At 39.0% G+C, this 25,990-nt stretch overlaps 1 protein-coding gene and 1 pseudogene across 2 annotated transcripts in view; both read left to right on the top strand.

Annotated features, from left to right (window-relative positions):
* The window catches only part of ATP1B3 (ATPase Na+/K+ transporting subunit beta 3), a 41,647-nt gene that overhangs the window by 4,741 nt on the left and 10,916 nt on the right, over positions 1–25,990 (top strand). The window contains exons 2-4 of the mRNA XM_082839360.1: positions 14,591–14,719; positions 19,173–19,280; positions 24,766–24,950. Coding sequence (XP_082695486.1) covers positions 14,591–14,719; positions 19,173–19,280; positions 24,766–24,950 — 422 coding nt within the window. The remainder of the gene's footprint in view (positions 1–14,590; positions 14,720–19,172; positions 19,281–24,765; positions 24,951–25,990) is intronic.
* On the top strand, positions 9,705–10,153 carry LOC309962249 (transmembrane protein 203-like; annotated as a pseudogene). The gene has a single exon. The product of its transcript is annotated as a transmembrane protein 203-like (transcript).

Genomic DNA, 25,990 nt, shown 5'->3' with positions numbered 1-25,990 from the left:
ATGGGCAGCACACATGTATGAGCAGGAAAAAAAATCACATGTACAATAATTTTTAAAAAGTGAAGGTTAATCTTAGGAGATATCAGTTCCCCTTCCCCTCCCCCTTTCGACTTCCGGCATTTCCATTATGGTTAAGCCTCTACTAACCTAGCAGTTTAAAAAAAGGAATTGTGTAATAGGAAAGAAAAATTAACTTTGGAAGATAAATATGTTCTAATTATGCATTCATTATATTGATTTTAAAGTAAAACCTGTCATCTTTAATCACATAGAGTAACCACTGTTAACATTTTCCTATGTATAAAGTTTTTTCAAATGTATAAATAAAATTTGAAAATACACAGATATACCTAGTTTGATCACTTAACGTTTAAGGGGAATGTTTTTTATTCCTCTGCCACTTTCTGTTGGGGTATCCCTGGCCCTCTCCATCACTTCTGTGGGGACTGTCCACACTTCCTGCTGGAACTTACATGTTCTGGTGGCTTTAGTTATTATCTCCATTTGAGACCCCCAAATCTGCATTTCTAGTCCCTAAGACTTTTTTGTATTCTTATTACCAAATGCCTGTCAGAAATCTTCAGTTGGATGTTTCATGGGCACCTCTTCGTGTAACTCTGTTGCCCTCGGGGCTCCTTAGCATGACGTGCAGACTCTTTGCAGTCTGGTTTCTCCCCTGTCATCTCTGCTGTTCCACATAGTTCTCTCCCACTGCTTTGGGGCCTGTTTCCTAGCTTCCGAGCCTCTCCTTCCTTCAACTTGGCCTGGCTACTCAGATGTCAGCTGTGATGGCCTGATCTCTGGTAAACCTTTTCGAACCATTCTTTGCCTTGAGACTGGGTCAAGTGCTCCAGTGTATTCTATGATACCTTTTTCTAGTATAGTATTTATGACTTCAACAGTATTGTTGTTGCCCGCTTATTAGACATAAGCTTCTTATTCACATCTTACCCGTCTTGAATTCCCTAACACCTAGCCTGTTGCCCGGCACTTAGTGGGAATGTAATAAGAAGTGGTTGAATGAATGAACAGTATTATGAAATGTTTCCAGTCTAATTAAATGTAATTAGTCTTCTGCAACATTGTTTTTAATGTCTTTGATGGTTTTGGTGTATCATAGCATAACGGTTCACCCAGTGTTTGGGCATTTTCCTTTTTTTTTTTTTCCTTTTTGCTTCAGCACTGATGGTTTTCATAGTTCAGTGTTCAGAAAAAGCTTCCACTTAACTTTCTCAGGGAGACTGAGAAAGAGACTCAGCTGAGTTTGACATGCCCCGGTCGTGCATCTGATTAGGATAACAGAACCAGGGTAATTATCCAGGCCTCCTGTGTCCTGCTTTATTGCTCTATTCTACTTCTTATATGGCTCTTATGAGAACTTCATAAAGATTTTTTTTTTCTTTTTAAACTTACCTGCTCTCAGATTTAATGGGGGTTTATTTAATAGTATCATCCTCTCCCTACAGGGTGCTATTTAACTAATAATATTTTTAAGAAGAATTCCCTAACTTAACAACCTCCCCATATCTGTTTAAACTTTGTTACTGAGTCATTGGTGGAGCTGGCTCTCATTTATGACTTCCTGCTAGTATTCTGCTGATGCCATGGTAAGGAATTGACCCTTGTCCACAGCACGAGGTACTTTTCTTTTGATGGTTTCTGGCCAGTTGGCAGTATCTGGTCCGTAAAAGTGGCCCTTACCCCTACTCTACACTTCTCTAGCCATTCCTTTCCTGGTTCTCTTGTTTCCTAGATGTAGATTTCCCAGGTGCTGTCTTTGGCCTTGTTTTTTTTTCATCTTCTTCATCTCATAAAACAATTGCAAAGATTACGACAAATTTTACTTCTTGGTTAACATCTCTCTGAGATTCCAGTTGCTTCTTGCATATCCCATAAACCTGAGAGTGAGGCTTAGACAACTCCAGTACCTTATCAACTGATAAACAGAGCTCTTTCCCCTTCCTCCACTGAAGTTGTGAGTTGCTTCTGTATTTGCAAGTTTTGAAGACTGTCACTACCATTTCTGTCATCTGGGCTCTGAACCTGGCCAAACCATGCCAATTGTACTTCCATAACATCTCTTGAATCTCTTAGTGACCCACACCCTCATTACCACTGCTACAGTTAATTCAGGAATTAATTTTCTCTGACCTACTCACCACTGCCCCACCTCACCCCACCCTCCAGTATCTTGTGAAAACAGGCATTCAGAGGGAGCCCAGGGTGCTTGTTTTTCCTAGCTTCATAATGCTAACCACCTGTTGCACATTGCAGAGCCCTCAATATTCCCACCAACCCTGCCCCACTTTTTCAGGATCTGGTAGTGCCTTTTCTTGTAAATTCTCTGATTAAAAAACTTAAAGCACTAGATGAAGATCTTTTGTAAATTTCTTTCAAAATTGTCCTAGTTTAAAGAGACCACTAGCTTTCCAGCTTTTATCTGCTGCTTATAAAAAGTGTAGTGTTGTTGACTGGGGAAGTTAGGCTCTTCTGGTGCAGCCCCAGAAAGATCCAAGGAATCAGTTAGATCATTGTGACCTAAACCAGTGTAACTTCACTGCTATCAGATTATTTCTAAGGCTGCAGCTTTGGTCAAGCTACTCCCTATACCCCAAAGCTGTTGGGATCCCCACTGCTTTCAGAAGGTTTAAATCAGTTCCAGACAGCCTGGTATTCCGGATATATTACATATTGGCTTAGAACTACATTTCCAACTTTATATAATCTGTCATTTTACACCCTGCTCCCTGTACACCACATGTCATAGCCAAATGGGTATGTCTAAGGCCCCTTGGTCTGGAATGCCCTGCTCATTCCCTCTCCCGTGCCCTTCATTCTCTGCATCATAAATTCTCCCCTGCTTCGTAGATCTAGTGCCGTCTCTGCCATAAGCCTTCTCGGACTTGCCCAGGTGAAAATAATACATTTATCGTCTATAACACCTAAAAATTTTGTATCCTGGATTAGAGTTGTTGATATACGTTGCTCCCACTAGCTGGATGTTCTCACAGAGCAGGAATCACAGGTGCATTTTATGTCCCTACAACACCTAGCACATAGTAAGCACTTACTATTTTTTTGATGAATAAATTGTCATTTAGTCAGTTTCCACTTGTGATTCACCTGGTCGTTGGGCTAAAGTTGAGAGTACTTTGATTAATTGGTATAGCTCCACACTATGAAAGTCCTGTTTGTGGAGAAACTTGTTCATCATTCCCCTCAGCTCACCATGATTCTGTTCCACTAAATTTCTAATTCATTGAAGTTTCCAGATAGGGCATCGTAGTCAAAGTGAGCCTGTGGGCCTATGTATTTTTGCTTGATAAGTCTTAGAAATTTACCGGTATACTGAGAAGATGATCAGACTAGGATTCAGAATATAGACCTGAATTAGAATTCTACATCTCCATCTAAGCTTAGATAAGTCATTAAAAATCTCTTGGTCTTAGTTTCCTCTGTAAGGGAGAAGTTGCACGAGATAGTTTCAGATGTCACATTGGAATGAAAATCAAGGCCTATATAAATGCTTTTGAACAGGAGGCTGCAAACTTCTTCTTTAAAGGACCAGATAATATTTTAGGCTTTGCCAGGAATACAGTATGTGTTGCAGCTACTCAACTCTGCTGTTAGTAGCTTGAAAGCGGCCGTAAACAATATGTTTACTAGTGGCCTAGCTGCGTTTCAGTATTTTATTTACAAAAACAGGCAGCAGCCATGATTTGCTGACCTATGCTTTAGAAGTTAGTGGTCAGCGTAGGCTAATCCAAGAAACCTGAACGTGTCTTAAATGGAATGTGGACTCTTGGCTTTGTTTTTTTTCATATGACAAAAGTAACTTCATTATTTGAGTTTTTATAGTACAGATGTGAATAGTCAATAAGTCCACTGTCATCCTCAGCTTCTTCCCTGGGTAACCACTGTTACCTGTCATACTTTTTAAAACATATGTGGTATATCCACTTTGGATAAAGGTCTAACAATTTACTGTACAAGTAAATATACACTTACCCCATGATCCCCAGCAGTTTACCCAAGAGAAATGAAAACATATGTCCACAAAAATACACAAAATATTCATAGTAGCTCCAAACTGGAAAGAGCCCAGGTGTCCGGCAGTAGAATGGATAAACAAACCAGTGTCCACACAGTGGAATACTACTCAACAGTAAAAAGGAGCAAACTACAGGTAACACAAAACATGGGTGAATCCCACAATTAGGCTGAGCAGAAAAGAAGCTTTACCAAAGAGAATATACTATATAATTTCATTTCTTTGAAATTCTAAATCAAGCAATACTTACCTATGCTGGGGAAAAGCCCAGAATGGTGTTTGCCTCTAGGATGGTGGTCATGGGGATTGACTGGGAAGGGGCATGAGAACTTTATAGGGTGTTGGCAATGTTCTGTATCTTGATAGCTGTTTGAATCATAGAGGTGAATGTATTTCTCAACAACCGTGTCATGGTACCTTGGAGATTTGTGTATTTTGCTGAATGCAATTTTCCCTCAATTTTAGTTAATATAATGTTGAAGTATTTAGGGGTTAAGTGTACTGACATCTGCAACTTGAAATTCTTAAAAAAAAATAGATGGTGAATAGGTAAGAGGTAAATATAGTAGACTTTACTGTAGAATCTAGGTGGGGTTTATGCGTGTTCACTTACATTTCTTTTAACTTTTCTGTGTATTTGTAAGTATTCCTAATTGGATATTGGAGAACAAAGAATACATGAATATATTGTTTCTCTTCACTGCCTTCTACCAGTCGCAGTCTTTCCCACAGATAATGATTGCTTATCAGTTTTCCTACCAGTCCTTTTTCAACACACTTACATATGTGTATATGTATATATGTGTGTGTGTGTGTATATGTATATGAGTATATATGGACTATGTAGGAATAATTAATTTTCCACTTTTACATGAGTAATAGGAGGAATGTATGTTCTAGAACTTGCTTTTTTCACTTAATATGTCTTGACTGTTTCCATGTCTCTGTCTCTCTCCCCCCCCATTTATTTATCTCATTCCTTTGAGTCATTGCATAATATTGCATAGTGTAGGGATATATATCCAAGATATATATATATATATTTCTTTGCGATGAATATTTAGTTGTTTGCAATTTTTCTCTTGCAAATTGTGCAGTGCATGTGTGCAACTATTTATCCAGGGTAGTCACTGAGAAATGGAATCACCAGTTTATAGTATATGTTTATTTTTATATTAATTTATTGTCCTCCAGTAAAGCTGTACCAGTGTATACTCTCACCAGCAGGGATCAAATAACCTGTTTCCCTTCAACTTTCTGAGCATTGGTTATCATCACTCTTTAAAAATTTTTGCCAGTTTGATGGGATGCTGGTGTCTTGGTTGGTTTAATTTGCAGTATCTCTGATAATTGCAACTTATGTTTGCTCAGTTTTCGTTTCTTTACAGCGACCTGCTCGTCTTTTTGCTGTCTTTTGTCTCTTAATTCTTTTATTTTAAAAATTGTACTTGTTTAAATAAATATTATTACCAATTTAACAGTCTTTTGTAGGCTGTTCCTGATCACTTATCTCAAAATATATTGAATAATCCATCATTTTCTCACTGATTTGAAGTGCCCACTTTGTTACATGGATTTTATATGGATCCTTTCTTGATTATTGTTATGTTTTGTTATTAATCTGTATCTCTGTTCCTGTGTCATTATCACTCTATAGCACGTAAGCTCTATGTAAGCGTTTAAAATAAAATAAATTTGTGAAATCTGTGCGAGGACTGTCTGTTTAGTTTTGGTATCTGGAGAGTGCTAGCCTTATAAAGATTTAGGTAACTTACGGAGCAAACAAAAAGGACAGCTCGTGTGTAGAGAAAGAATCTACTTGAAAATTGGGAGAACTAAAGCTGTTTGGACATAGTGTCTCTTTTAGGGATAGAGCTCTTTATTTCTTGTAACAACTTCTGATTTGAATATGTTTATTTTCTTTAAAAATCATATATTTCATCTATTTTCGAGCTTACTAGTTTGGAAATTGGTTTTATTGGTAAAATTAATGATTTTTTTTTGCATTTGTTTCCATTAACTTGTGCTTGTATCTTAAATCTCCTACTTTCCTTGAATTTATTTTACTCTTGAATTTAAAACCTGGCTTTTTTGATTAGTCTGGTTTTTTAGTGCATGCGTATAAGGCTATGGATTTTCCTTTGTGTTCTGCTTTGGCTACATGATTGTTTTGAAGTTTGAATGTTTTGGGTTTTGTTGTCTTTTTAATCCAAAGGTTATTTAGCAGTCCATTTTCTAAATTTTTGTTATACTTCTCTAACATACTTTGATTTTGAAAAATGTGGCCTTGATTTTTTTTTTTTTAGGTTATTTTTTATTTTGTTTTGGTTTGGTTTTTTTGAAATTTAAGTCATGGTCAGTTTCGAGGCAATGTTCCAGGTTTATAAAGAGTATATTTTCTGGTGACTACAAAGTTTTACATATATTAAATAACTATTAGTTGTGTTTTTAAAATATTATCCTTTTTGTTATTGTTTACCTGATCTGTGGATTTCTGGAAGAGGTACGTTAAAATCTCTACAGATGATTGTGATAAATTTTGCTTTACATATCTTAAGCCACTTAGCATCACAAATGTTCATGGCTTTTATGCTGTATCTTCTTGATGTGTTTTGTTTACTTTTTATTAATAGAGAATATCTTTGCTTTGTTAATACCTTTTGACTTGAATTCTAAATAGTTTGCTTACAGAAATAATGCCACTTCTACATTTCTTTTTGTTAGCCAAGATCTACTTTATTTTCAACCAGTATGTGTTATAATTTTAGGTTTTTATCTATAAATAGCATTTATTTATAGTGCTATAAGGTTTTCTTTAACCCACTTTGAGAATGTCTTTTATTAGACTACTATTAAATTATTCCTACCTTAATATTTTTGGGATTTTAACTTGTTATTAAATTAAAATCAAATTTTAACTGTGTAAAATACAGACTAATGTAGTGGCAAAAGGAGATCATTGGCTGGCTGAAGGATGTACAGATTGCAAACGGGCACAAGGAACCTTTCAGAGGTGATAGAAATGTTCTGTATCATTAGTGTAGTGGTGGTTTCACAATACATGCAACTGTCTACTCATTGGGATTGTGTACTTGGAATCAATGAAAATTATTGTATGTAAGTTATTCCTCAGACATGATAAGGAAAAGAAATTAAAATCAACACTTACTTAGATGTTACCAGCAAGTCTTACTGGTTTCTTTGCTCACCATTGCTTTATATATTTTTCTTGTCTTCGATTTTTAAAGAAAACTTTAAAAAATGAAAAATGTACAATTATATTAGCTTTTTCTAGAATTTAGTCTGTGAACTTTGTCCTTTTTTTTCAGGTTAGATAATATATAAGTTTTTCTTCCAAAACGAAGGAAATGAAGACAGTGTAGCTAAAACTTAAAGCCTCCTCAGTTTGGAATATACTGTTTTATTTTTGGCTGATGAGATATCTGTCAGTCATATTTCTCTGCTCTAGGTAAAACCCGTTTTATCTTTTTAGAAGCTTTAAGAAATTTTCACTTTATTTTTAGTATTCTGAAATTTTACCTTTTTCTATCTAGGTATAGGGTATTTTCTAATATTTTTCAGTCTTTTCCAATCTAGACACAAAATGTGTTATTTCTTTGGGCATTCCTCCCCATCCCTTTTCTGGTGGAATTCCTGTTAGATTTATTGATATTATGGTTCTGTCTCCCGTGTCTCAACAAGCTCCATACACACTCTCTGTCTTTTTGCCCAGTATTGTAAAACACCTTGGTTTGATCTTTTAGTTCACTGAAGTTTTCTTTGGCTTGGCTAGTTCTCTAGGTTAGGCCTTCTTCCAAATTTTTGTTTTTTAAATAGCTTTTTTGAGGTATAATTGTGACATATGGTAAACTGCACGTATTTAAAATTAAAATGTATAACTTGAGTTTTGATGTGTATTCACCTATATGCATATACATATATTGTACCCATGGAACTATCACTCTAATCAAGGTAATGAAAATATTCATCACTCCCCAGATTTCCTCTTTCCCGTTTGTAATCCTTTTCTTTCCCTACCTCCCCAGTATCCAGGCAAAAATAGATCTGCTTTTTGACAGATTAGATTAGTTTGTTTTTTCTGAAACTTTAAATGCATGGAATCATGTAGCGTGTTCTCTTTGGGGTCAGGAGTGCTGAGTTGTTTCATTCAGCACACTTACTTTGAGAAGTAGTTCATGAATAGTATTCCATTGTATTATATGCCAGAATTTATTTATTAATTCATCTGTAGATGTGCTTTTGGGTTGTTTGGAGTTTTTAGTGATTACAAATAAAGCATTTACGAATATTCATATACTTCTGCGAACGTGTGCTTTCGTTTTTCTTGGTTAAATATCTAGGAATGGATTGGCTGGATCCTATCATAGGTATATGCTACTAACTTTTCAAAAAATTGTTTTCCAAAATCGGTTTTTGTTTTGGCACATTCCCACCAGCAGTGTATTAGAGTGTCAGCTGCTCCGCTCCTAGATCATCACTTGGTATGGTCAGTCTTTAGAATTTCTAGCATTCTGGTGAGCATGTAGTGGTTTTGATTTGCCCTTCCTGGATAACTAGTGATGTTGAGTATGTTTTCAAGAGCTTTATTGTTTTGCAATTCTAATTACATCTTTGATGAAGTTTCTGTTCAAAACTTTTGTCCATGTTTTAGAAATTTGTTTTGTTGTAAGAGTTCTTTATATGTTCTAGATTGCAAATAAGTAATTTATTGGTTTCATATTATGCGAAATATTTTTCCCAGTCTTTGGTTTGCTTTTTTGTTAGGTGTCTGGATTTTTTTTATTATTATTTGACTCTTCTCCAGTTCAGCTATCTACTAAGTTTTAAAATTTTAACAATCAGAATATGAAATCAGATTTTGAAAAATTATCCTCTTCCCTTATACTCTGTATTTTAATTATACTCACGCTACCCGCCCTGGTTCTGTACCCTGTTACAACCCAGTTTTTTCAGGCATTACTTTCTTTGTTGCATTTGATACTTTATTGGATTAGTTTTTCTTCTCAGTATTTTGTAATTATTGGTTCTCTGCACCTCCTCTTTGTATTTAGACTTCCCTGTCATAGCATTCAGGGATGAGGCATAGGTAGCCAAGAGCTGGTCAGGTATGGAGATTCTCTGGAGAGATTTAGATTTTTACCAACCCATCCAGGACCTTGCCCAGCTTTTATCCCAAACCCCAATGTTCCCTTCTTCATAGCATGTACAAAAATTAACACACAGTGGATCAAAGACCCAAACTTAAAGAGCTAAAACTAAAAATTCTTAGAAGAAAATATAATTACAAGTCTTCATGACTTTGGATTAGGCAGTGGTGTTTTCGATATGATACCAAAAGTCAAGCAACCAAGGAGAAAAATAGATAAGTTGGACTTCCTTGAGATTAAGAACTTCTCTGCTTTAAAGGACACTGTTGGCGCCCAGCGGGGCATGGCGTCCGAGCAAGGCGGGCATCAGCTGGCGGCCAGTGCTGGGTCCTGGGCTGGGCCGAGAGCCAGGGCAGGCAGGGCCACTTTCTGCAGCTCGCTGGCCGCGACGACGGCGCAGGCGCCAGCGAGGCCCGTGGGGAGTGGCGGCGCAGCCAGGCGGGTGAGACCGTCGCCCGGGCCCTGGCCCGCGCTCTACCGGAGCGATGCTTTCCGCGCTCGGGGAGGTGGTGCAGTTGCTGGGCTTCGCTCCCTTTGAGGTCTTCGTGCACCTGATGGCCCTGTCGGTGTTCTCCGTGCTGCTGGCCCTGCGTGTGGACGGCCTGGCTCCCGGCCTCTCCTGGTGGAACGTGTTCGTGCCTTCCAAGCCGCTGACCGGCTCAGCACCAACTTCACTACTGTCGTCTCCGTGCACCTCTTCCAGGTCGGAGAGAAGCGGCTGGCCGTGCTCCACCTTTTCTGGGTCCTCACGGTTCTTAGCCTGAAGTTCGTCTTCGAGATGTTGTTGTGCCAGAAGCTGGTGGAGCAGACTCGGGAGCTCTGGTTCGTCCTGATCACGTCTCCGGTCTTCATTCTCCTGCAGCTTCTCATGATCCCTGCCTGCCAGTCAACTAGGCTCGCAGAAGAAAAGCTAGAATGCGGGACCCCACGCTGAGGTCCCACCTCCGCCGCACCAGAGGAGGAGTCTTGGTCTGAAAGCCACCTTGTGCCCTGCTGAGTGCCCAGCTTCCTCTCTAAAAGTCATGTCTGAAATTGTTCCCTCAGCAGGGCTGAAAAGAACAGCCTTGATTCTTAAAACGTATTCCCTCTTATTTCATGCTTTGAATAGCTAATCTTGAATTGAGAACCTGAGAAGGCCAGACAGTCCTGAACTCCTCTGACAGTTGGAAACTGCATATAAGTAAAATGTCCTGATGGGCTCTGAGTATTTTCATGGATCCTGGGAAAGTACCCACTGTGCAAAGGCTGCAAAGCTGGACTCGGGATTTCCCCAGGCCAACAGTGCTGACCTGAGAGCTTACTGTCCCATCCCGCCAGACAAGACTTCCTTAGATGCTTGAGCTCTGAAAAGTGTCACCAGGCAGACAGGAGTATGTTGAATAAGCATGATCAGGACCCTATCTGGGTATCTGTCGCCTGAGAAAAGAACTTGCTTTCAAGGCACTGCTTGGCTTCCTATCCCAGCAGATTTCAGTGTCACAACTTTTCCACCACCTCGTGGCCAGCACTGTTAGCGCACCTGAGACCTTTAGGCCACCCTAAGGGACTAGAGAGAGGAATAGGTGCTCTGATGCGCATAGCCATTGAGACCTACACATGGGAAGTTTGCAGGTGGTCTCAGCCCACACCTGTTGGCCTAAGGGCTTTGGTTTGATGCCAGTCGGGTGCCAAATGAGAACATTTGCTGAGATAAAAATAAAATAAGAATGTTTTGCTGAAAAAAATAATAATAAAGGACACTGTCATGAAAGTGAAAAGACAACCCACAGAATGGGAGAAAATAATTGAACATCATGTATCTGACAAGAGGCTTGTGCCTATAATATATAAAGAACTCTTAGAACTCAATAAAAAGACAACCCAATTTAAAAATGGGCCAAGGATCTGAATAGGCAGTTCTCTAAAGAAGGTACGAATGACCAATAAGCTCATGAAAAAATGCTCAACATCATTAGTCATTAGGGAAATGCAAATTAAACCCACTAGGAAGTATTAATGAGAATGTGGAGAAATTGGAATCCTGCTGGTGGGAATGTAGAATGTTGTAGATGCTTTGGAAAATAGTCTGGTACTTAACTCAAAATACTAAACAGAATTACCATATGATCAAGCAGTTCCACTCATAGGTGAATGAAATGTGAATTATACCTCAATAAATAGCTCCTTATAAAAGTTTGAATATACAAAGGACTTTAAATTTGTACTTGTCCATATAATTGATTTTTTTAAAAATTATACCTGCCTCTGCTTTAATTTATTTTTAACTATAAACAGGTTATTAATTTATTTACCAAGGGGAAGTTGTTTCTCATCAGAATTCTCTGAGGATAAGGCATAGTCTTTCTATTGTCTGGGTACCCTCAGGTAACTAGGAAGTTTGCAGAAGTAGGGAGTCAGATCACACGGTCTCAAAGTGTGTTGAACAGGTGTGGATGTCCAGGCCTTGATGAAGCCTAATGACTTACCTGTTCCCTGCTTACATTAACTAGCGCTGAGGCAGACATGGCACACTGAACAGGTCCCATCTGCACTACCTGTTACTCAGGTAGGGTAGCTCAATTCGTTTCATCCCATCTCATTCATTGTCAGGAATGCATCTGAGTAAATAACTGCAAGATACTGATATATAAGAACGGCAGTTTACAACTTCTGTTTTTATTTTCAGGTATTTTTTTTCTTAGTGTAGGAGAAAGGCGGTTAAGTTGATAAAGTACTGCCATCCTTGTGAGTGGTCTTTCATATGTGGTTTTTACAAGTGAGATTAATTTTAGTTTTTAAATGTTAAGTTTGTTCTTGGCAAGAGGATCTTATCAAGCAGGGGAAATTGGCTTCAGTGCTGAAAATCACTTATCTACTCGGTACACTCCCTACATTCAAAATTGACTTAATGGCCACTAGTACATGGCATCAGGTTTGGGACATGGCTGTTAATCTGTATCTATTTTATGAACCTAACTTTTTTTTTTTGGGAGATTTTTTTGATGTGGACCATTTTTAAAGTCTTTATTGAATTTGCTACAATATTGCTTCTGTTTTATGTTGTGGTTTTTTTTTTTTTTTTTTTTTTTTTTTGGCCCCGAGGCATGTGGGATCTTAGCTCCCCGACCAGGGATGGAACCCACACCCCCTGCATTGGAAGGTGAAGTCTTAACCGCTGGACCACCAGGGAAGTCCCAACCCAACTCTTTATAGGAAGTTTTTACACTTCTGTTCGTGTTTGCTATATGTTCATTTGCTTTGTAACCGTTTTTGTAAATCCGCTTTATATTATTTTTCCTGAAAATTTAAAATCAAATTTGAAAATGGTAAGCATATTTTCAGATGACTTTGAAACACCGCTAAATAATTAAACTCCTGGCACCTTTGTTTTAAACTTCTCCAGTTTAATATCTACTGCGTCAGTTGACAAACTACTGTGGCCTCAGTCTGCCTGCTCTGTAAGTGAGGCTTTATTGGATGGAACACATCCCCCATTCCTTATCACATTTATATATTTGTACCCTGGTCTGCTCTGTGGAGGAGTTTATCCATTAGTTCCTACAAATACCCAGATCTGAAAGAATGGTTTTTGTTCTGTATCTCATTAAACCATCCTTTGGGCTTTGCACGTATTTCATCTACCTCTGTAGTAAACTGATCACTTCTTTGAGATTGGTCTTCCTTTGTGTTTCTGCAACAGGATCACTCTGTGTGATAGGGAAGTGATGCTGTCTGGAGGCGACATCCTGTGCTCCTTTCTTCCTTCTGTCCTTTCGCTCCCTATTTTGGCCTCCTGGTAATTGGGGCAGGGGGAGGACGGGGAATGCTGGTCTAAATTAAAATGAAATTGCTTTAACTGTTTCCCCTTTGCTTAAAAAAAGGGGAGGCAGTTTCCTGGCCCGCAGGTAACAAATGAAAGTTATCTAGCTTTTGCCACAATCTGTTTCGGTGTCACAGGGTCTTTTGAGCATCACAAGAACGTTGTAGAGCCACTCCGCAGAAGAAAAATGGATATATTCAGAACTGTATTATTACAGAAGTCATAGAAGCTCTGAAGTTAATCCTTCTGGGGATGAGTGAAGGTGAAGGGTCCATAGATTCCAGGTTAGGAACCCCTGCTCTAGCCCTTCTGCTAGGACAAATACTAATAAGCAGGTTTATGTTAAGACTGGAAAATGAAGCTGATGTTAATTCAACTTTGGGGAATTAAGTGTTCTTTACTGTTGCTGTAACTGGGGATTTATTGAATATTCTTTGATCAGGTTTTTTTTTGGCTGTGCTGCGTGGCATGTGGGATCTTAGCTCCCCAACCAGGGATCCAACCCGTGCCCTCTGCATTGGAAGCACGGAGTCTTAACCATTGGACTGCCAGGGAAGTCCCCTTTGATCAGTTTTTAAATGTTCAAATATAAATGTGTGACGTTAACAATATATTCTAGTATATAATCTTGATGGTGACCACTTACGATGTTAGATCTTTGAATACAGACATTTGAGAAAAATCTAGGTGTTCACAAAATAAATCACTGGCTTAGGATAGATCTTAGTGTTTCCAGATTGTGAAGAGAAAAAGGTTAAGCCCCTGATGTTGAAACTTGCGTCTGCCAGCTCTTGCTGCGTGCTTAGCACGGAGTTGTCAAGTCCCACTGGTTGGGATGCTCCTCTCTTCACTTCTGCATGACGCTTCCACTCAACCAGTGTTTCCTAAACTTTATTCATTGATACCAGCTTCATGATTTACCTTCTCTGCATGTTTCCTGGCTATTCTCTAAATCAGCTCACTTTTTAAAACCCAAATTTATGCTAATAATTACTGTGAAATACAGGGTTGATGTGCTAATTCTTTTTTTTTTTTTTTGGCTGCCTGTGCGGCATGCAGAACTTCGCCTAGGATTGAACCCATGGCTCCTGTAGTGGAAGCACGGAGTCTTAACCACTGGGCCACTGGGGAAGTCCTATGTGTTAATTTTTTTGTTTGTCACATATACATACTGGGGTTTTTGTCCAACCTAAAATCATCTTTTTTTCTTTCTAGAGAGCATTAACTCCATTTCGGGAAATACTCCCTTATGTGCTGGAATTTTAAAGCTCTGATCTTGAATCAGTATGATCTGTGGAAGCTACTTGTACTTGGAAGTATCAGAGGAGAGGAGGGGGTCACAGGATGTGGGTGGGTGCTGCCTGCTGAAACACCCCTTGCTTGGGCAAATTCATATCGCTCTGAATATGAAGATACTTGGCTGTGTGCATGGCAAAGCTTGGAGTTCTAGCCTTGCAATGATGGGTCTGTTTTTTTACCCTGGCCACATCACACACACACACACACACACACACACACACACACACACAATGTGTATATCTTCAACTTTATGAGTTTTATTTTCTTTTACAGGTTTGATCTTGCTCTTCTACCTAGTCTTTTATGGGTTCCTGGCTGCACTCTTTACATTCACAATGTGGGCTATGCTTCAGACTCTGAACGATGAGGTTCCAAAATATCGTGACCAGATTCCTAGTCCAGGTAATTAATTATGTTGTGATTATCATGGCTTCTAACAAAATTGGGTTATACTTTATCTTCTCCGTAAGTCTGTATTACATAGCCGGTAGAAGATGTTAAACTTTAGGGTTAGATAATGTGAAAGTTGTGATTTTGTTTGTTGTTTAATATTTACATAGTGATATAAAGACCTTTAATATTTACATACTGATATAAAAACCTTTAATATTTACACAGTGATACAAAACCCTGGCTGATAAATCTTGAGTCTTTTGCCAAGAGTAAGCAGAAATGAATATTGAGAGTTAAAGTGAAGCCAGATTGATGAATATAGTTATAGTTATGAATGGTGTTTATGAATATTGTGTAGTAATTTTACTTTGCTTTGAGTAATTTACTTATGAAGTATATATTTCAGCTCTGGTGTGGGTTAGAGCATTGGTCTTGTAAAATACATGCTTCATGTTTTTGTTTGTTTGTTTTTTTGCGGTACACGGGCCTCTCACTGATGTGGCCTCTCCCATTGCGGAGCACAGGCTCCCGGACGCGCAGGCTCAGCGGCCATGGCTCACGGGCCCAGCCGCTCCCCGGCATGTGGGATCTTCCTGGACCGGGGCACGAACCCGTGTCCCCTGCATCGGCAGGTGGACTCTCAACCACTGCGCCACCAGGGAAGCCCCATGCTTCGTGTTTTTAATTGCTTAGTGTGGAAATGGTAAGAAGTCAATAGAGAATAAAATGAGTATACTCTTAATATGTTGAATTATTCTCTATTGATTGTCTTAGGGAAAAAAATTTCCTCTAGGATACTGGAGAATGTACCTTCGTATGGAAGAAAATCTTAACCTGGAGCGCTTGTTTAAGTCACGTTTTCTCCTTCCTGATTTTATTCTTTTTAAACAGTTGGTCTTTGAATGCTAGCTCCGCTTTCATTGGTGCACACGGCCCTTGTCCTCAAAGTGCTAGTAAATAACAATAATGTGCAGAACTCCAGTGTGTCTAATTCCCAGAAATATAAACAACGTCCAGAGATGCTAGCAAAGGGACGGCTCTCCATGGAGGAGCGTGATTTGGGCAGCAGGCAGAGTGGGCATGCAGGCCAGGGAAGGTGGGAGTCTGCAGCAGGAGGTTTCTGTCTGCAGCAGTGGTTCTCTTCCAGCAGTGATTTGCCCCCCAAAGCCATTCAGCACTGTCTGGAGACATTTTTGGTTGTCACAACTGCAGACGTGCTACTGTGAGTAGAGGCCAGGGGTGCTGCTAAACATCCCTGTAGTGCATGGGACAACCTCCCACAACAAAGTATCATCTAGTCCAGAATGTCATTAGGCCCACGGCTGAGGAACCCTAGCCTAGATCCTTGCCCACTGCATGGACTTCTCAGCTATATCAGCAGCGAGATTGAACCAGTTTCCCCAACCAGTTTTCTTAGAAAGTTTGTTCTAATGGCTTTTCCTTTGTTTGCAGCTAATATTTATCTAAATATCATGAATAACTCTTTTGGTCTATTTGACCATGTATCTGAGACCAGCTCCATGCTAATTTTTTCCTCATCTTTCATTGTAGCCCTGTTTTCTTTCCACCTAGCTGAATTCTAAGATAATTATTTCTCTTGCTGCCTTAAGTTATGTGACTATTACTGTTGAACATAAGCTGATCTATTTCAGAAATATTAAACCATTTATAATTTCATGAATAATATAAGCAGTAAAATGTGTTCAATATACTTTTTTAAGTATATAATTTTAAACTGAGTTCCTTAAAATCATTCACCAAGTGTATTATAGTACTTAAAAACTTAATATTAGTTCAAATAAACAAATATATATGCACACGTGTTCATATTATATATCAATATAATATTAGATGAATGTATACTAGTTTGTTAAATATGATTTTCTCTTCATAAAGGAATTATGGGTAATTAAATTTTATTTCTACTTCTTCTTTCTAAGGTGTTTTGTTTGTTTTTTTAGCAATGACCATATTCAAGTTTTTTTTTTTTTTTTTTGCGGTACGCGGGCCTCTCACTGTTGCGGCCCCTCCCGTTGTGGAGCACAGGCTCCAGACGCGCAGGCTCAGCGGCCATGGCTCACGGGCCCAGCCGCTCCGCGGCATATGGGATCTTCCCGGACCGGGGCACGAACCCACGTCCCCTGCATCAGCAGGCAGACTCTCAACCACTCTGCCACCAGGGAGGCCCTAAGTTTTACTTCTAAATGGCATCATTTCAATAATGTATTTGCACCTGGTAAAATAAATGCTAGTTTGAAATTGGTATGTGTATTAACATATACATGCATATGATATAAACACGTACCATCCATGCACACCCCTATAGATGCACACACATGCATACACACATATTCATGCTCCAGTGGTTTAAATTATAAAGACGTAAGAGTTACTGTAGTTTTCACATTCTGTTGATGTTCATGGTTTGGGGTAAGCCAAGACTTTATTTGGAGGACGTAGGTGTACTGCGTCAAAAAATGCAGCCGTACGGCACATTCCTGCTGTGTTTTTTTTTTACTTAAGAGTTTCAAACAGGCTGTTAAATGAACTAAGGCTCCAAGAGCATTGCTCAGCAAGATCTAAGAAGTAACTTGTATCAGAAATTCAGTTTTAGACATTCTGGTCTACAGAGTTTTTGTAAATTGAGTCATTTAAAACTTCCCATAGAAATAAGTCGTGTTAAAGGAATGTGATCTTTTTTTTATAAAGCATAGACATTTTCATATTTTTCTTTAAAATTTCTTTCAAACTGGATGTTTTATTAAAAGTTGGGTTTTTCTTAAAGTTGAGTGTTTTTATACAGTTATGTATAAGCTGCCTTGATTCTGTTACTTTTTCACTTACAGTATATTATTTCTTGTTCCTTCTGTAAAACCTTAAAAATGAAAACATACAATTTCAGACATACACAGATGGTCACTTCATATACTGGATGGTCAGGTTTTATTTCTACATTGAACATTTTTATTAAAAAGTCAGAAAGTTACTATTGATTTTGTAGTAGGTGGAGGGGTAAGGAAAAATAGGCATATGAGATCCTCCAAATCCAAGTGATCTGGTATGTTGAGATAGTAGGTGAATGGGGAATCTAATTGGGGCTCTTTTGTGCTGTATATGGAATAAGATTTGCTCTGCCATTTGGGAACATTGAGTGTTTCATCATAGTTGAGTAGCATCGGATCTATTGTAGTTTAACTCAAGAACCATGCAGATCAAAAAGGCAAGTATTTAGGATTTGAAAGAAACTGGGTTTGATCTAAAACGAATTAGATGTCTATGAGCAGCAATTTTTTTTTTTTTTGGCTGCATTGGGTCTTCATTGCTGTGCACAGGCTTTCTCTAGTTGCGGCGAGCAGGGGCTGCTCTTCGTTGCGGTGCGCAGGCTTCTCACATGATGGCTTCTCTTGTTGCGGAGCACAGGCTATAGGCGTGCGGGCTCAGTAGTTGTAGCACGTGGGCTTCAGTAGTTGCAGTACATGGAGAACAGCAAAAGCAATTTTAATGAAAACTAAAACAACCTTGTTATTTATTTTCAGATTCAATGCAAGGCTTATCTATAATAACTTTGATATATGGGGAATGTTTAGAAACTAGTGAGAATTTTAGGATTTTTTGTTTAAGCCTTTGTGCAAGGCTGAATGTAGATCTAATGCTTTTAAATTAAACAAATTTTTTTTATGGAGTAGAGTTGATTTACAATGCTGTGCCAATCTCTGCTGTACAGCACAGTGACTCAGTTATACATGTACAGACACACTTTTGATCTAATGCTTTTAAATCAAGGAAAGCTTAAAGTTGGAAGCCTGATTGTTAGAGATAAATAGGCTCACATTTTCTGTTAATAAACTCATGCAAACATATTCTATATACATGGGTGTTGATTACTAATGTGAAATTGTTGGTGGTTATGCGTCAATTCAATATGAGAAAACCACATTTTAGTTATCGAGCAGTGTTTATTATTGAAGGAAGAATATTTAACTGTAGAGTTAAAATTGTATAGGCCTCTTTCACTGAATAAGGTAAGCTTTCTTTACGAATGTTTTCATACAGTTGTAATTTGAATGACAAAGTGCTTAGATTTTGATTTGCTAAAATTTTCTCTGTATATTAATGGCAAATTGGCAAAACCTAAAAATATTTAATAGAAAATGAATGTAGAAAGTACAGAGGAAAACTTGCGTCTTTTAAATTAAGGAACAGAGCAATTCTAACTAAGATTTAGAGGAGGTTTCTAATTGGTAATGTCCGAGGTGATTGTGAAGATGTGGAATTTTTTCATTTTAGATGTCTCTTCGTAGTCAGATAGAAGTGGGAGGTTCTTGATAATTTCAACCTACCTGTGAAAACAATTTCCACAAAATTTACTGAGATCTTCCTTTTTAGAGATAAGAGTAAGGAGAAGGAAGGAGAGAAGGGAATTGCTATAATTAATTTCCCCCCTTTTCTTTTATCTCTATAGGGCTTATGGTTTTTCCAAAACCGGTGACAGCATTGGATTTTTCATTCAGCGTGTCTAATCCGGAGTCCTATAGAGGGTACATTAATGACCTTAAGAAATTTCTAAAGTGTAAGTATGTTTTTTAAAGTAAGTTAAAAATTTTAGTTATTACAGAAACTAGTACCAAATTATGATTACTTTTAGAAACATTATTCTTAGAGTTTGTCTGGCCTTTTTCTTTCTTTCTGTTAAACACAGTCAATTGAGAGGACTTGGCAAGTAGAATTTACTGTTATTCATGATGAATTTATGATTAGTCCGTATTCTGACTTACGGAAAGCACAGGGGCCTAACCCTAATGGGCAGTTTATTTGATTTTTTTTTTATCTACCCTTTAATAAGTACATGAGTAGGTTCATTGAAGCATAACATTTATATCTGCATCAAAACAAATAGCATGTGACTAATGGAGCAAAACTATATTATAAAATGATGCCTCTAAGGATTTGGATCTTCGGGTCCAGTGTAGTGCTTGCGGTGTGGGGACGAGGAATGGTGTTCCTCATTAAAAGAAAAAAAAAGTTTGTGTATCGGTTGTGAGTTTTTCAGAGCTACTGGTTTGCAGTGCTTTCTAATAGCCGTCCTGGCCCAGTTTTCTCTTCCGTTTTGTCTGCCCTGACTCCACGGTATCAACATTCACCCGAATAGCCATCAAGCGCCATGGCCTCTTGGTTCACGGCTGCCGCAGCTCTTCCTCAGCCACACTCTCCTGCAGTTGCTTCTTAGAATGTGCAGGACTCCATTGCCACGGTCGCTGATGGGGCTCCCTATACAACCTTCTTGTTTGCTTAACTTGCCCTCGCTCTTTGTCTCCCTCACTGGGACTTCCAGTTCACTGACCCTTTTATTTTATCCCAGCCGCTCCCCGCTCAGCTGCCCTTCTGGTCAAGCTTGTCAATTCCATAGTTTTTCATTTCATTTTTACTTAAGCCAGTACTCTAAAATCCCTCGCCTCTTAGTCCGTTTGTCATAAAAGTTGCAAGTAGATGAAGCCGTGCAATGCCCCTAGATGAAGCCCTGTAATTCCTGGATGGAGCTCTTCCTTTGAGCCTGCCCTCTGAAGACTAATTAGCACTGTGAATACTTGATCACCTCCCTCATGGATCGGATCTACTGCCTGGCAATCCTGCTGAATTTCCCTGGGTAATTCTCTGAAGGGATTATTTCCAGCCTCTACTCAAAACTCTAGTTCCTTACCTTTTCCCCTATAACTCACTTTCTTCATATAACCTGGTTTCCTACTTCAAGAGAAACTAGAAATACTCAGGTGGAAACTCCCCCAGTTTCCTTGTTACCAGTAAAACCAGCCTTCAGTTGCAGCCTTTTTGTCTGTGATTTTCCTCCTGCTCTGACAAGGGGAGCTGCCCTTCCTCTTATCTAAGTCCACCTGTCTGGGTCATGTTTTGCATCTCATCCCCTCTCACTGCCTCGAGCATTATGCTAATTACTAACCCTTTTCATATATGTTTAGCCTCTCTGTTGGAACCTTTCTTGTCAACATGTAGAAATCCTCAACCTCCCTCCTATCTTAAATCAAAAACCTTTTGATCCTGGTCTTTTACTACCTACCGTCCTAAATCTCTTTCCCTTGGAAGTTAAATGTATATTTATTATTTAAATGGAGATGTTTTTGTGAGAGTATAATCCATGGTTTGAAAACCAAATAGTAAAGAAAGGCGTATAAGTAGAACAGTAATTCCCTGCCGTACTCTGTTCTAGCTGCAGTCCTGTTCCTTTATTCAACAGATACTTCTTTTTGAGGGTCTTTTTTGTGTCAAGCACTCTTCTAATTTCCATCAATGAACAAACAAAGTTTCTGTGTTCGTGGAGTTTTTATAATCTAGTGGTGTGTTAGAAGGTAATCAGTGCTGTGGAGGAAAATAAGGCAGAGAAAGGAAATAGGGAGAGTTGAGAGGGCTGTAATTTTAAGCAGAGTGGTCTGGGAAGGCCTCATTGAAAGGGAATGTTTGAGGAAAGATCTAAGGATGAGGGAAGTAGCCATGGAACTACCCAGCAGTAGGTGCAAAGGCCCTGAGGCTCACAATGTCCAGTGTGTTCAGCGTTCATCAAGGAAGTCAGAGGGGCTGGGAGAGTGGGGAGAGAGTAGGAGGAGATTGAGGTCAGGGAGTTAAAGGAGGACCAGATTGTGTAGGCCTTAGAGGCTGTTGTTCAGTTCTTTGACTTTCACAGTGACCAAGATGGAGGTTCTTAAGCAGAGAATAACATCATCTCACTCAGATTTTTAAAGGATCACTCAGGCTGTTTTTTGAGACTAGACTGTAGAGGGGAATCAGGGAAGCTGGTTAGGAGGCCATTGCAGTCACCTAGATGAGTGGAGATAGTGGCAAGGTCAGGAGCAGTGAGGCTGTGAGAAATCGTCTGATTCTGGATACATTTTCAACAGGAAATAACTTCATACTTTTGAACTTTTTCTTCTGTATCTTTAAATGCAATCTGCTGGCTCTTGATTTATCACTTTTATACATTGTCTTTACTTCCTGCCATGTTAAATGAGGATTTAGCTCACATGCCTCACACCTTCCCCTAATCTCAATTCAAAAGCAATCGAATTACTATTTTATTTTCATTATTGGTTGCCTTCTTATACTTGTCTTTACGTCATATTCTACCATCTGTAGAGACTCTCGTCTAACTCCCTTATTTGTGTACTATCGTTTGAGAGCCCTCTTATGTCCCTTTTCTCTGGAGAACGCCTCCCTAGAGTCCTTCCCCTCTGCCACAGTCTGTACTGGTTTCTGTTTAGGGCTTCTACCATCCAGCTGTCATTTGGGGAGTTCCTTTGATCCCTTTCCGATTGGATTCACTGTTTCTTGGCTCCTGCGTTCTTTTTCTTTACTTATTCCCTAGTTTTGATGGAGTATATTCTCAAATAACTTTGTAAGAAAAGATACATGAATACTCTTCCATTGTATATATACCACTATACTATTTAGCCATAAAAAAAGAATGAAATCTTACTATTTGCAGCAACATGGATGGACCTAAAGGGCATGATGCTAAGTGAAATAAACAGACAAATACCAAATGGTCTCACTTATATGTGGAATCTAAGAAACAAATAAGAAAACCAAGCTCATAGATGCAGAGAACAGATAGATTGGTTGTTGCCAGAGGCAGCAGGGGGCAGGGCTGAAGTTGTGAAGGAAGGTCAAAAGATACACACTTCCAGTTAGAAATAAATAAGCCCTGGGGATGTAATGTACAGCATGGTGACGCTAGTTAACACTACTGTATTGCGTATTGGGAAGTTCCTAAGAGAGTAGATCTTAAAAGTCCTCATCACAAGAGAAACATTTGTAACTATATATAGCGACAAGATGTTAACTAGACTTATCGTGGTGATCATTTCACAATGTGTACAAATATTCAAGCATTCATTGTGTTGTACACCTGAAACATATAATGTTATATGTGAATTATATCTCAATTTGTATTTAAATTAAAAATTTTTTAAGATACGTGGAATGTAGGTTTTTAATCCTTTCATTTCTGAAAATGACTTAATTCTGCTTTTACTGCTGCAGTCTGGCTGCGCGCATCATTTTAGTTGCTTTGCATTTGCCTTTTTCTGCTCAACAGTGTTTTTTGTTTTTGTTTTTAAACGTATTTCCTTAGCGTTCTAAAATTTCCAAGTGTTGGTGTCAGTCTCTAAAATATCACTTTGTTGGAAACCTGATGGGGTCTTTGGAGATGAAGAGTTAGATTCTCCAGTTGAGGAAACCATCATTACTTGAAAATTTCCTCACCTCAGTTTTCTGGTTCTCTTTCTAGAGCTATTCTGTTAGTTGTTGGGTTTTGGATCTCTTGTTTTTCTCTCATTTTCTACTTTTGCTTTATTATACTGGGGATTAACTTTTAGATCTTCAGTGTTCAGCACGCCCTCCCCCCTCCCTTTTTTTAAACTTTGAATTGTCATTGTTGCTCTCAGGAATGCCTCTCTGGTGTTTAAAAGATACAGTCTCTTGTTAAAAGATACATTATCTGCTCTGGGTTGGTTCCCCCCCCCCCCCTTGAATACTAATTAGAATTTAAAATCTTATATTGTTCAAATTATCTTTCAGGTCTCCCCCCGCCCTCCAGTTTACCTACACCTTTTTCTATCTTACTTTAGGCTTTCCTCAGGAATGTGGGGTTCTGTGCTCTCTCTGGGAATGGTCACCTTTCTCTGTTCCCATCATGTGCTGAGCAGGGGTCTTCATATTCTGACCATTCATCATCCAACTCCTTGACTTAGAGCAGTTTTGTGTAGAAGTGGAAGTTGGCATCATACAAAAATGGTCCCTGATGAACTGTACCAACAGAGTATATGCAGGAGAAGCCCTTGGAGGAAACTGATGTAGGCCTTGAATATTTTCTGCCGAATGACATTCATGATTGTGCCACGAAAGTCAAAAAGGAGTGACGAATGTCAGTGGTACTGTTTTGTTGTAAAAGTTTACTCCTATCCCCCCTCCCCAATACCTGAGTCATTCTTGGCTATTTAATGGGTACATAGTTCCCATGATATCCTAATTTTTGATAAATAAAAGTTGAAACCAAAACTTTTGACTTTTTTTTTTTAAGGGAAAGATCATACTTCCTTTTAAATGTGTTTACTTTGGGACTTCCCTGGTGGTCCAGTGCTTCAGCACTTTCCCTGCTGGGGCCTGGGTTCAATCCCTGGCCTGGGAACTAAGATCCCACAAGCCTCGTGGCATGGCAAGCAAGCAAGCAAATGAACAAATTTAAATAAATTTAAATAAATAAATAAAGTTAAATAAGTATATGTGAGTACTTTGAAATTTTGGTTCCTGTTTTTGGTTGAATTCATTTTAGGCTGGCCTTTTTCTGGTACCATTTATACCCACACACCAACAGTTCTTATTGAGGCATTGTGGCACCGTGTTTATTAGTGAGTGCCTTGCAGTAGCCTAAGCTCATTGAGGGCAGGGTCCACAGCAGACTGGCTCCCCGTTGTGCCCCTTTTGTCTAACAGTGTGTCAAGTGCACAGCAAACATTCGAAAAATTGTTGAATTGTCTCCCTCTCCTTCCTTCCCTATCTCCAAGTTGTAACCGTTTTACTCCTTCATCCCCTTTGGATCTATCTCGTTACCTCCATCTCTGCTGAAAACACCCTTTTGTAAGCTAACGTTAACTCACATGTACCCCTTTCTTTAGGCCCTTCATTTATGATTTTATCCTCAACACCTGTCTTACCCACCCCTTACCTCCATAAGGGCAGAGGTAATGCGTTTTTATGTCCTCACCACTGTATCTTTTGGGCCAAGAGCATCGAAGGCGTTCAGGTAATGCTGTAGCCGTGGCTAGTGCCACCTAATGGTGACAAAAGAGATCTGTCACCCAGTTTGTATTGAAATGAAATAAACTGCAAAGCGCTAGATAGCAATCGGACTTTAAAGGAACAGACTTAACATTCTTTCCCTAAAATTTTCCAGTAAATGGCATTGCTGTTTTTGTCTTTGAAGAAGGTTGTCCAAAGGATGATATATTTCTGGTTGTGTTTAAGGTCCTTTTTGGCTGTTTCCTTTTTAGCGTATGGCTTAGAAGAACAGAAGAATCTCACAGATTGTCACAGTGGAGCGCTTTTTGAGCAGAAGGGTCCAGAATATACTTCGTGTCGGTTTCCTCTTGTCTTACTTGAAGCGTGCAGTGGTGTGGATGATCCCGAGTTTGGCTACTCCACAGGACGCCCTTGTATTCTTGTGAAAATGAACAGAGTATGTACATAGTTTATTGCTGCGGCTGCTTTTTCCAAATCTCTTCTATTAAGAAGCTGGCAACTATTTATTCAGTGCTCTCTCACTTGGTGGTAGCTTGTGTAAAAAGCTAACAGTGATATTGACCTTTGGAAAATTAATACAGAAAAAAACAATTGGTTCATAGATTAGTCATAAATTAGGGAGTAACGCAACTTCAGTTTTTCTCTTTTGGAACTAGCTGTATGCACTTAAGCATAGATCAGAGCTTCAGGGATCAGGTATTCTGGGGATCATGCCCACAGCATGGTTGTGTTAATGTGCTGTGCTCATCTTTGCATCCTGTGTGGCAATGTAATTTAAAATCCCACGGCAAACTTACAAAGTTTTGGCTTATTTAACTTTTTCTGAATATTTAGTAGCAAAGCATAGCTTTATAGTATATGTCTATGTAATTAGTAGAAATAGAGATAAATTTGCATTAAAATGAACCCAGCAGTATCTTGCCATGTTGTCCAGAGAAAGTGCCTGAATTGTATAGCCATTAGCAAACCAAGAAGCTAATGTGCTCTACATCTAAGTAACAATTGTTGTGGAGTCATTGTGCAAAAGGAAGATGCTTTCCTTGCATAATGAAGTGATCTCCAAACCCTGTGCCTTCCTGCTCTGTAAATGGTACTGCAGAGTTGTGTTCTGATAGAGTTAACCTGTTGAGGCCTGTATGGTCTCTCTTGAAGAATAAGGTAATTCCTGGTCATTTACGCAGAGAAAAGGCAATTTCCTAAACAGGTGCAGACCTCTCAAGGGCTTGTGTTTACATATCACTAAAGTTACCATCCCTAATAAAACTAAAACTTGAGTCTTCTGAAGTTGGCACTGCTAAATAAGGAGTTTCCCGGTAGGGAGAGCCAGCTAGACCCTTAAGCGCCCAGACTGGCTTCCCTCCAGCCTCTCTTTCCCCTGTCCCCATGGACAGCGACAGTTTCTGATTATCTCATAGCACTCCGGAAATCATTCTGAAACATTGCCTGGCACATAGTAGGCGCTCAGTAAACATTTAA

The sequence above is a fragment of the Leucopleurus acutus genome, assembly GCF_964270905.1.
Source record: "Leucopleurus acutus genome assembly, chromosome: 5".
Lineage (NCBI taxonomy): Eukaryota > Metazoa > Chordata > Mammalia > Artiodactyla > Delphinidae > Leucopleurus > Leucopleurus acutus.
The sequence above is the reverse complement of the archived record's forward strand: the minus strand, read 5'-3'. Positions and strand labels throughout refer to the sequence as shown.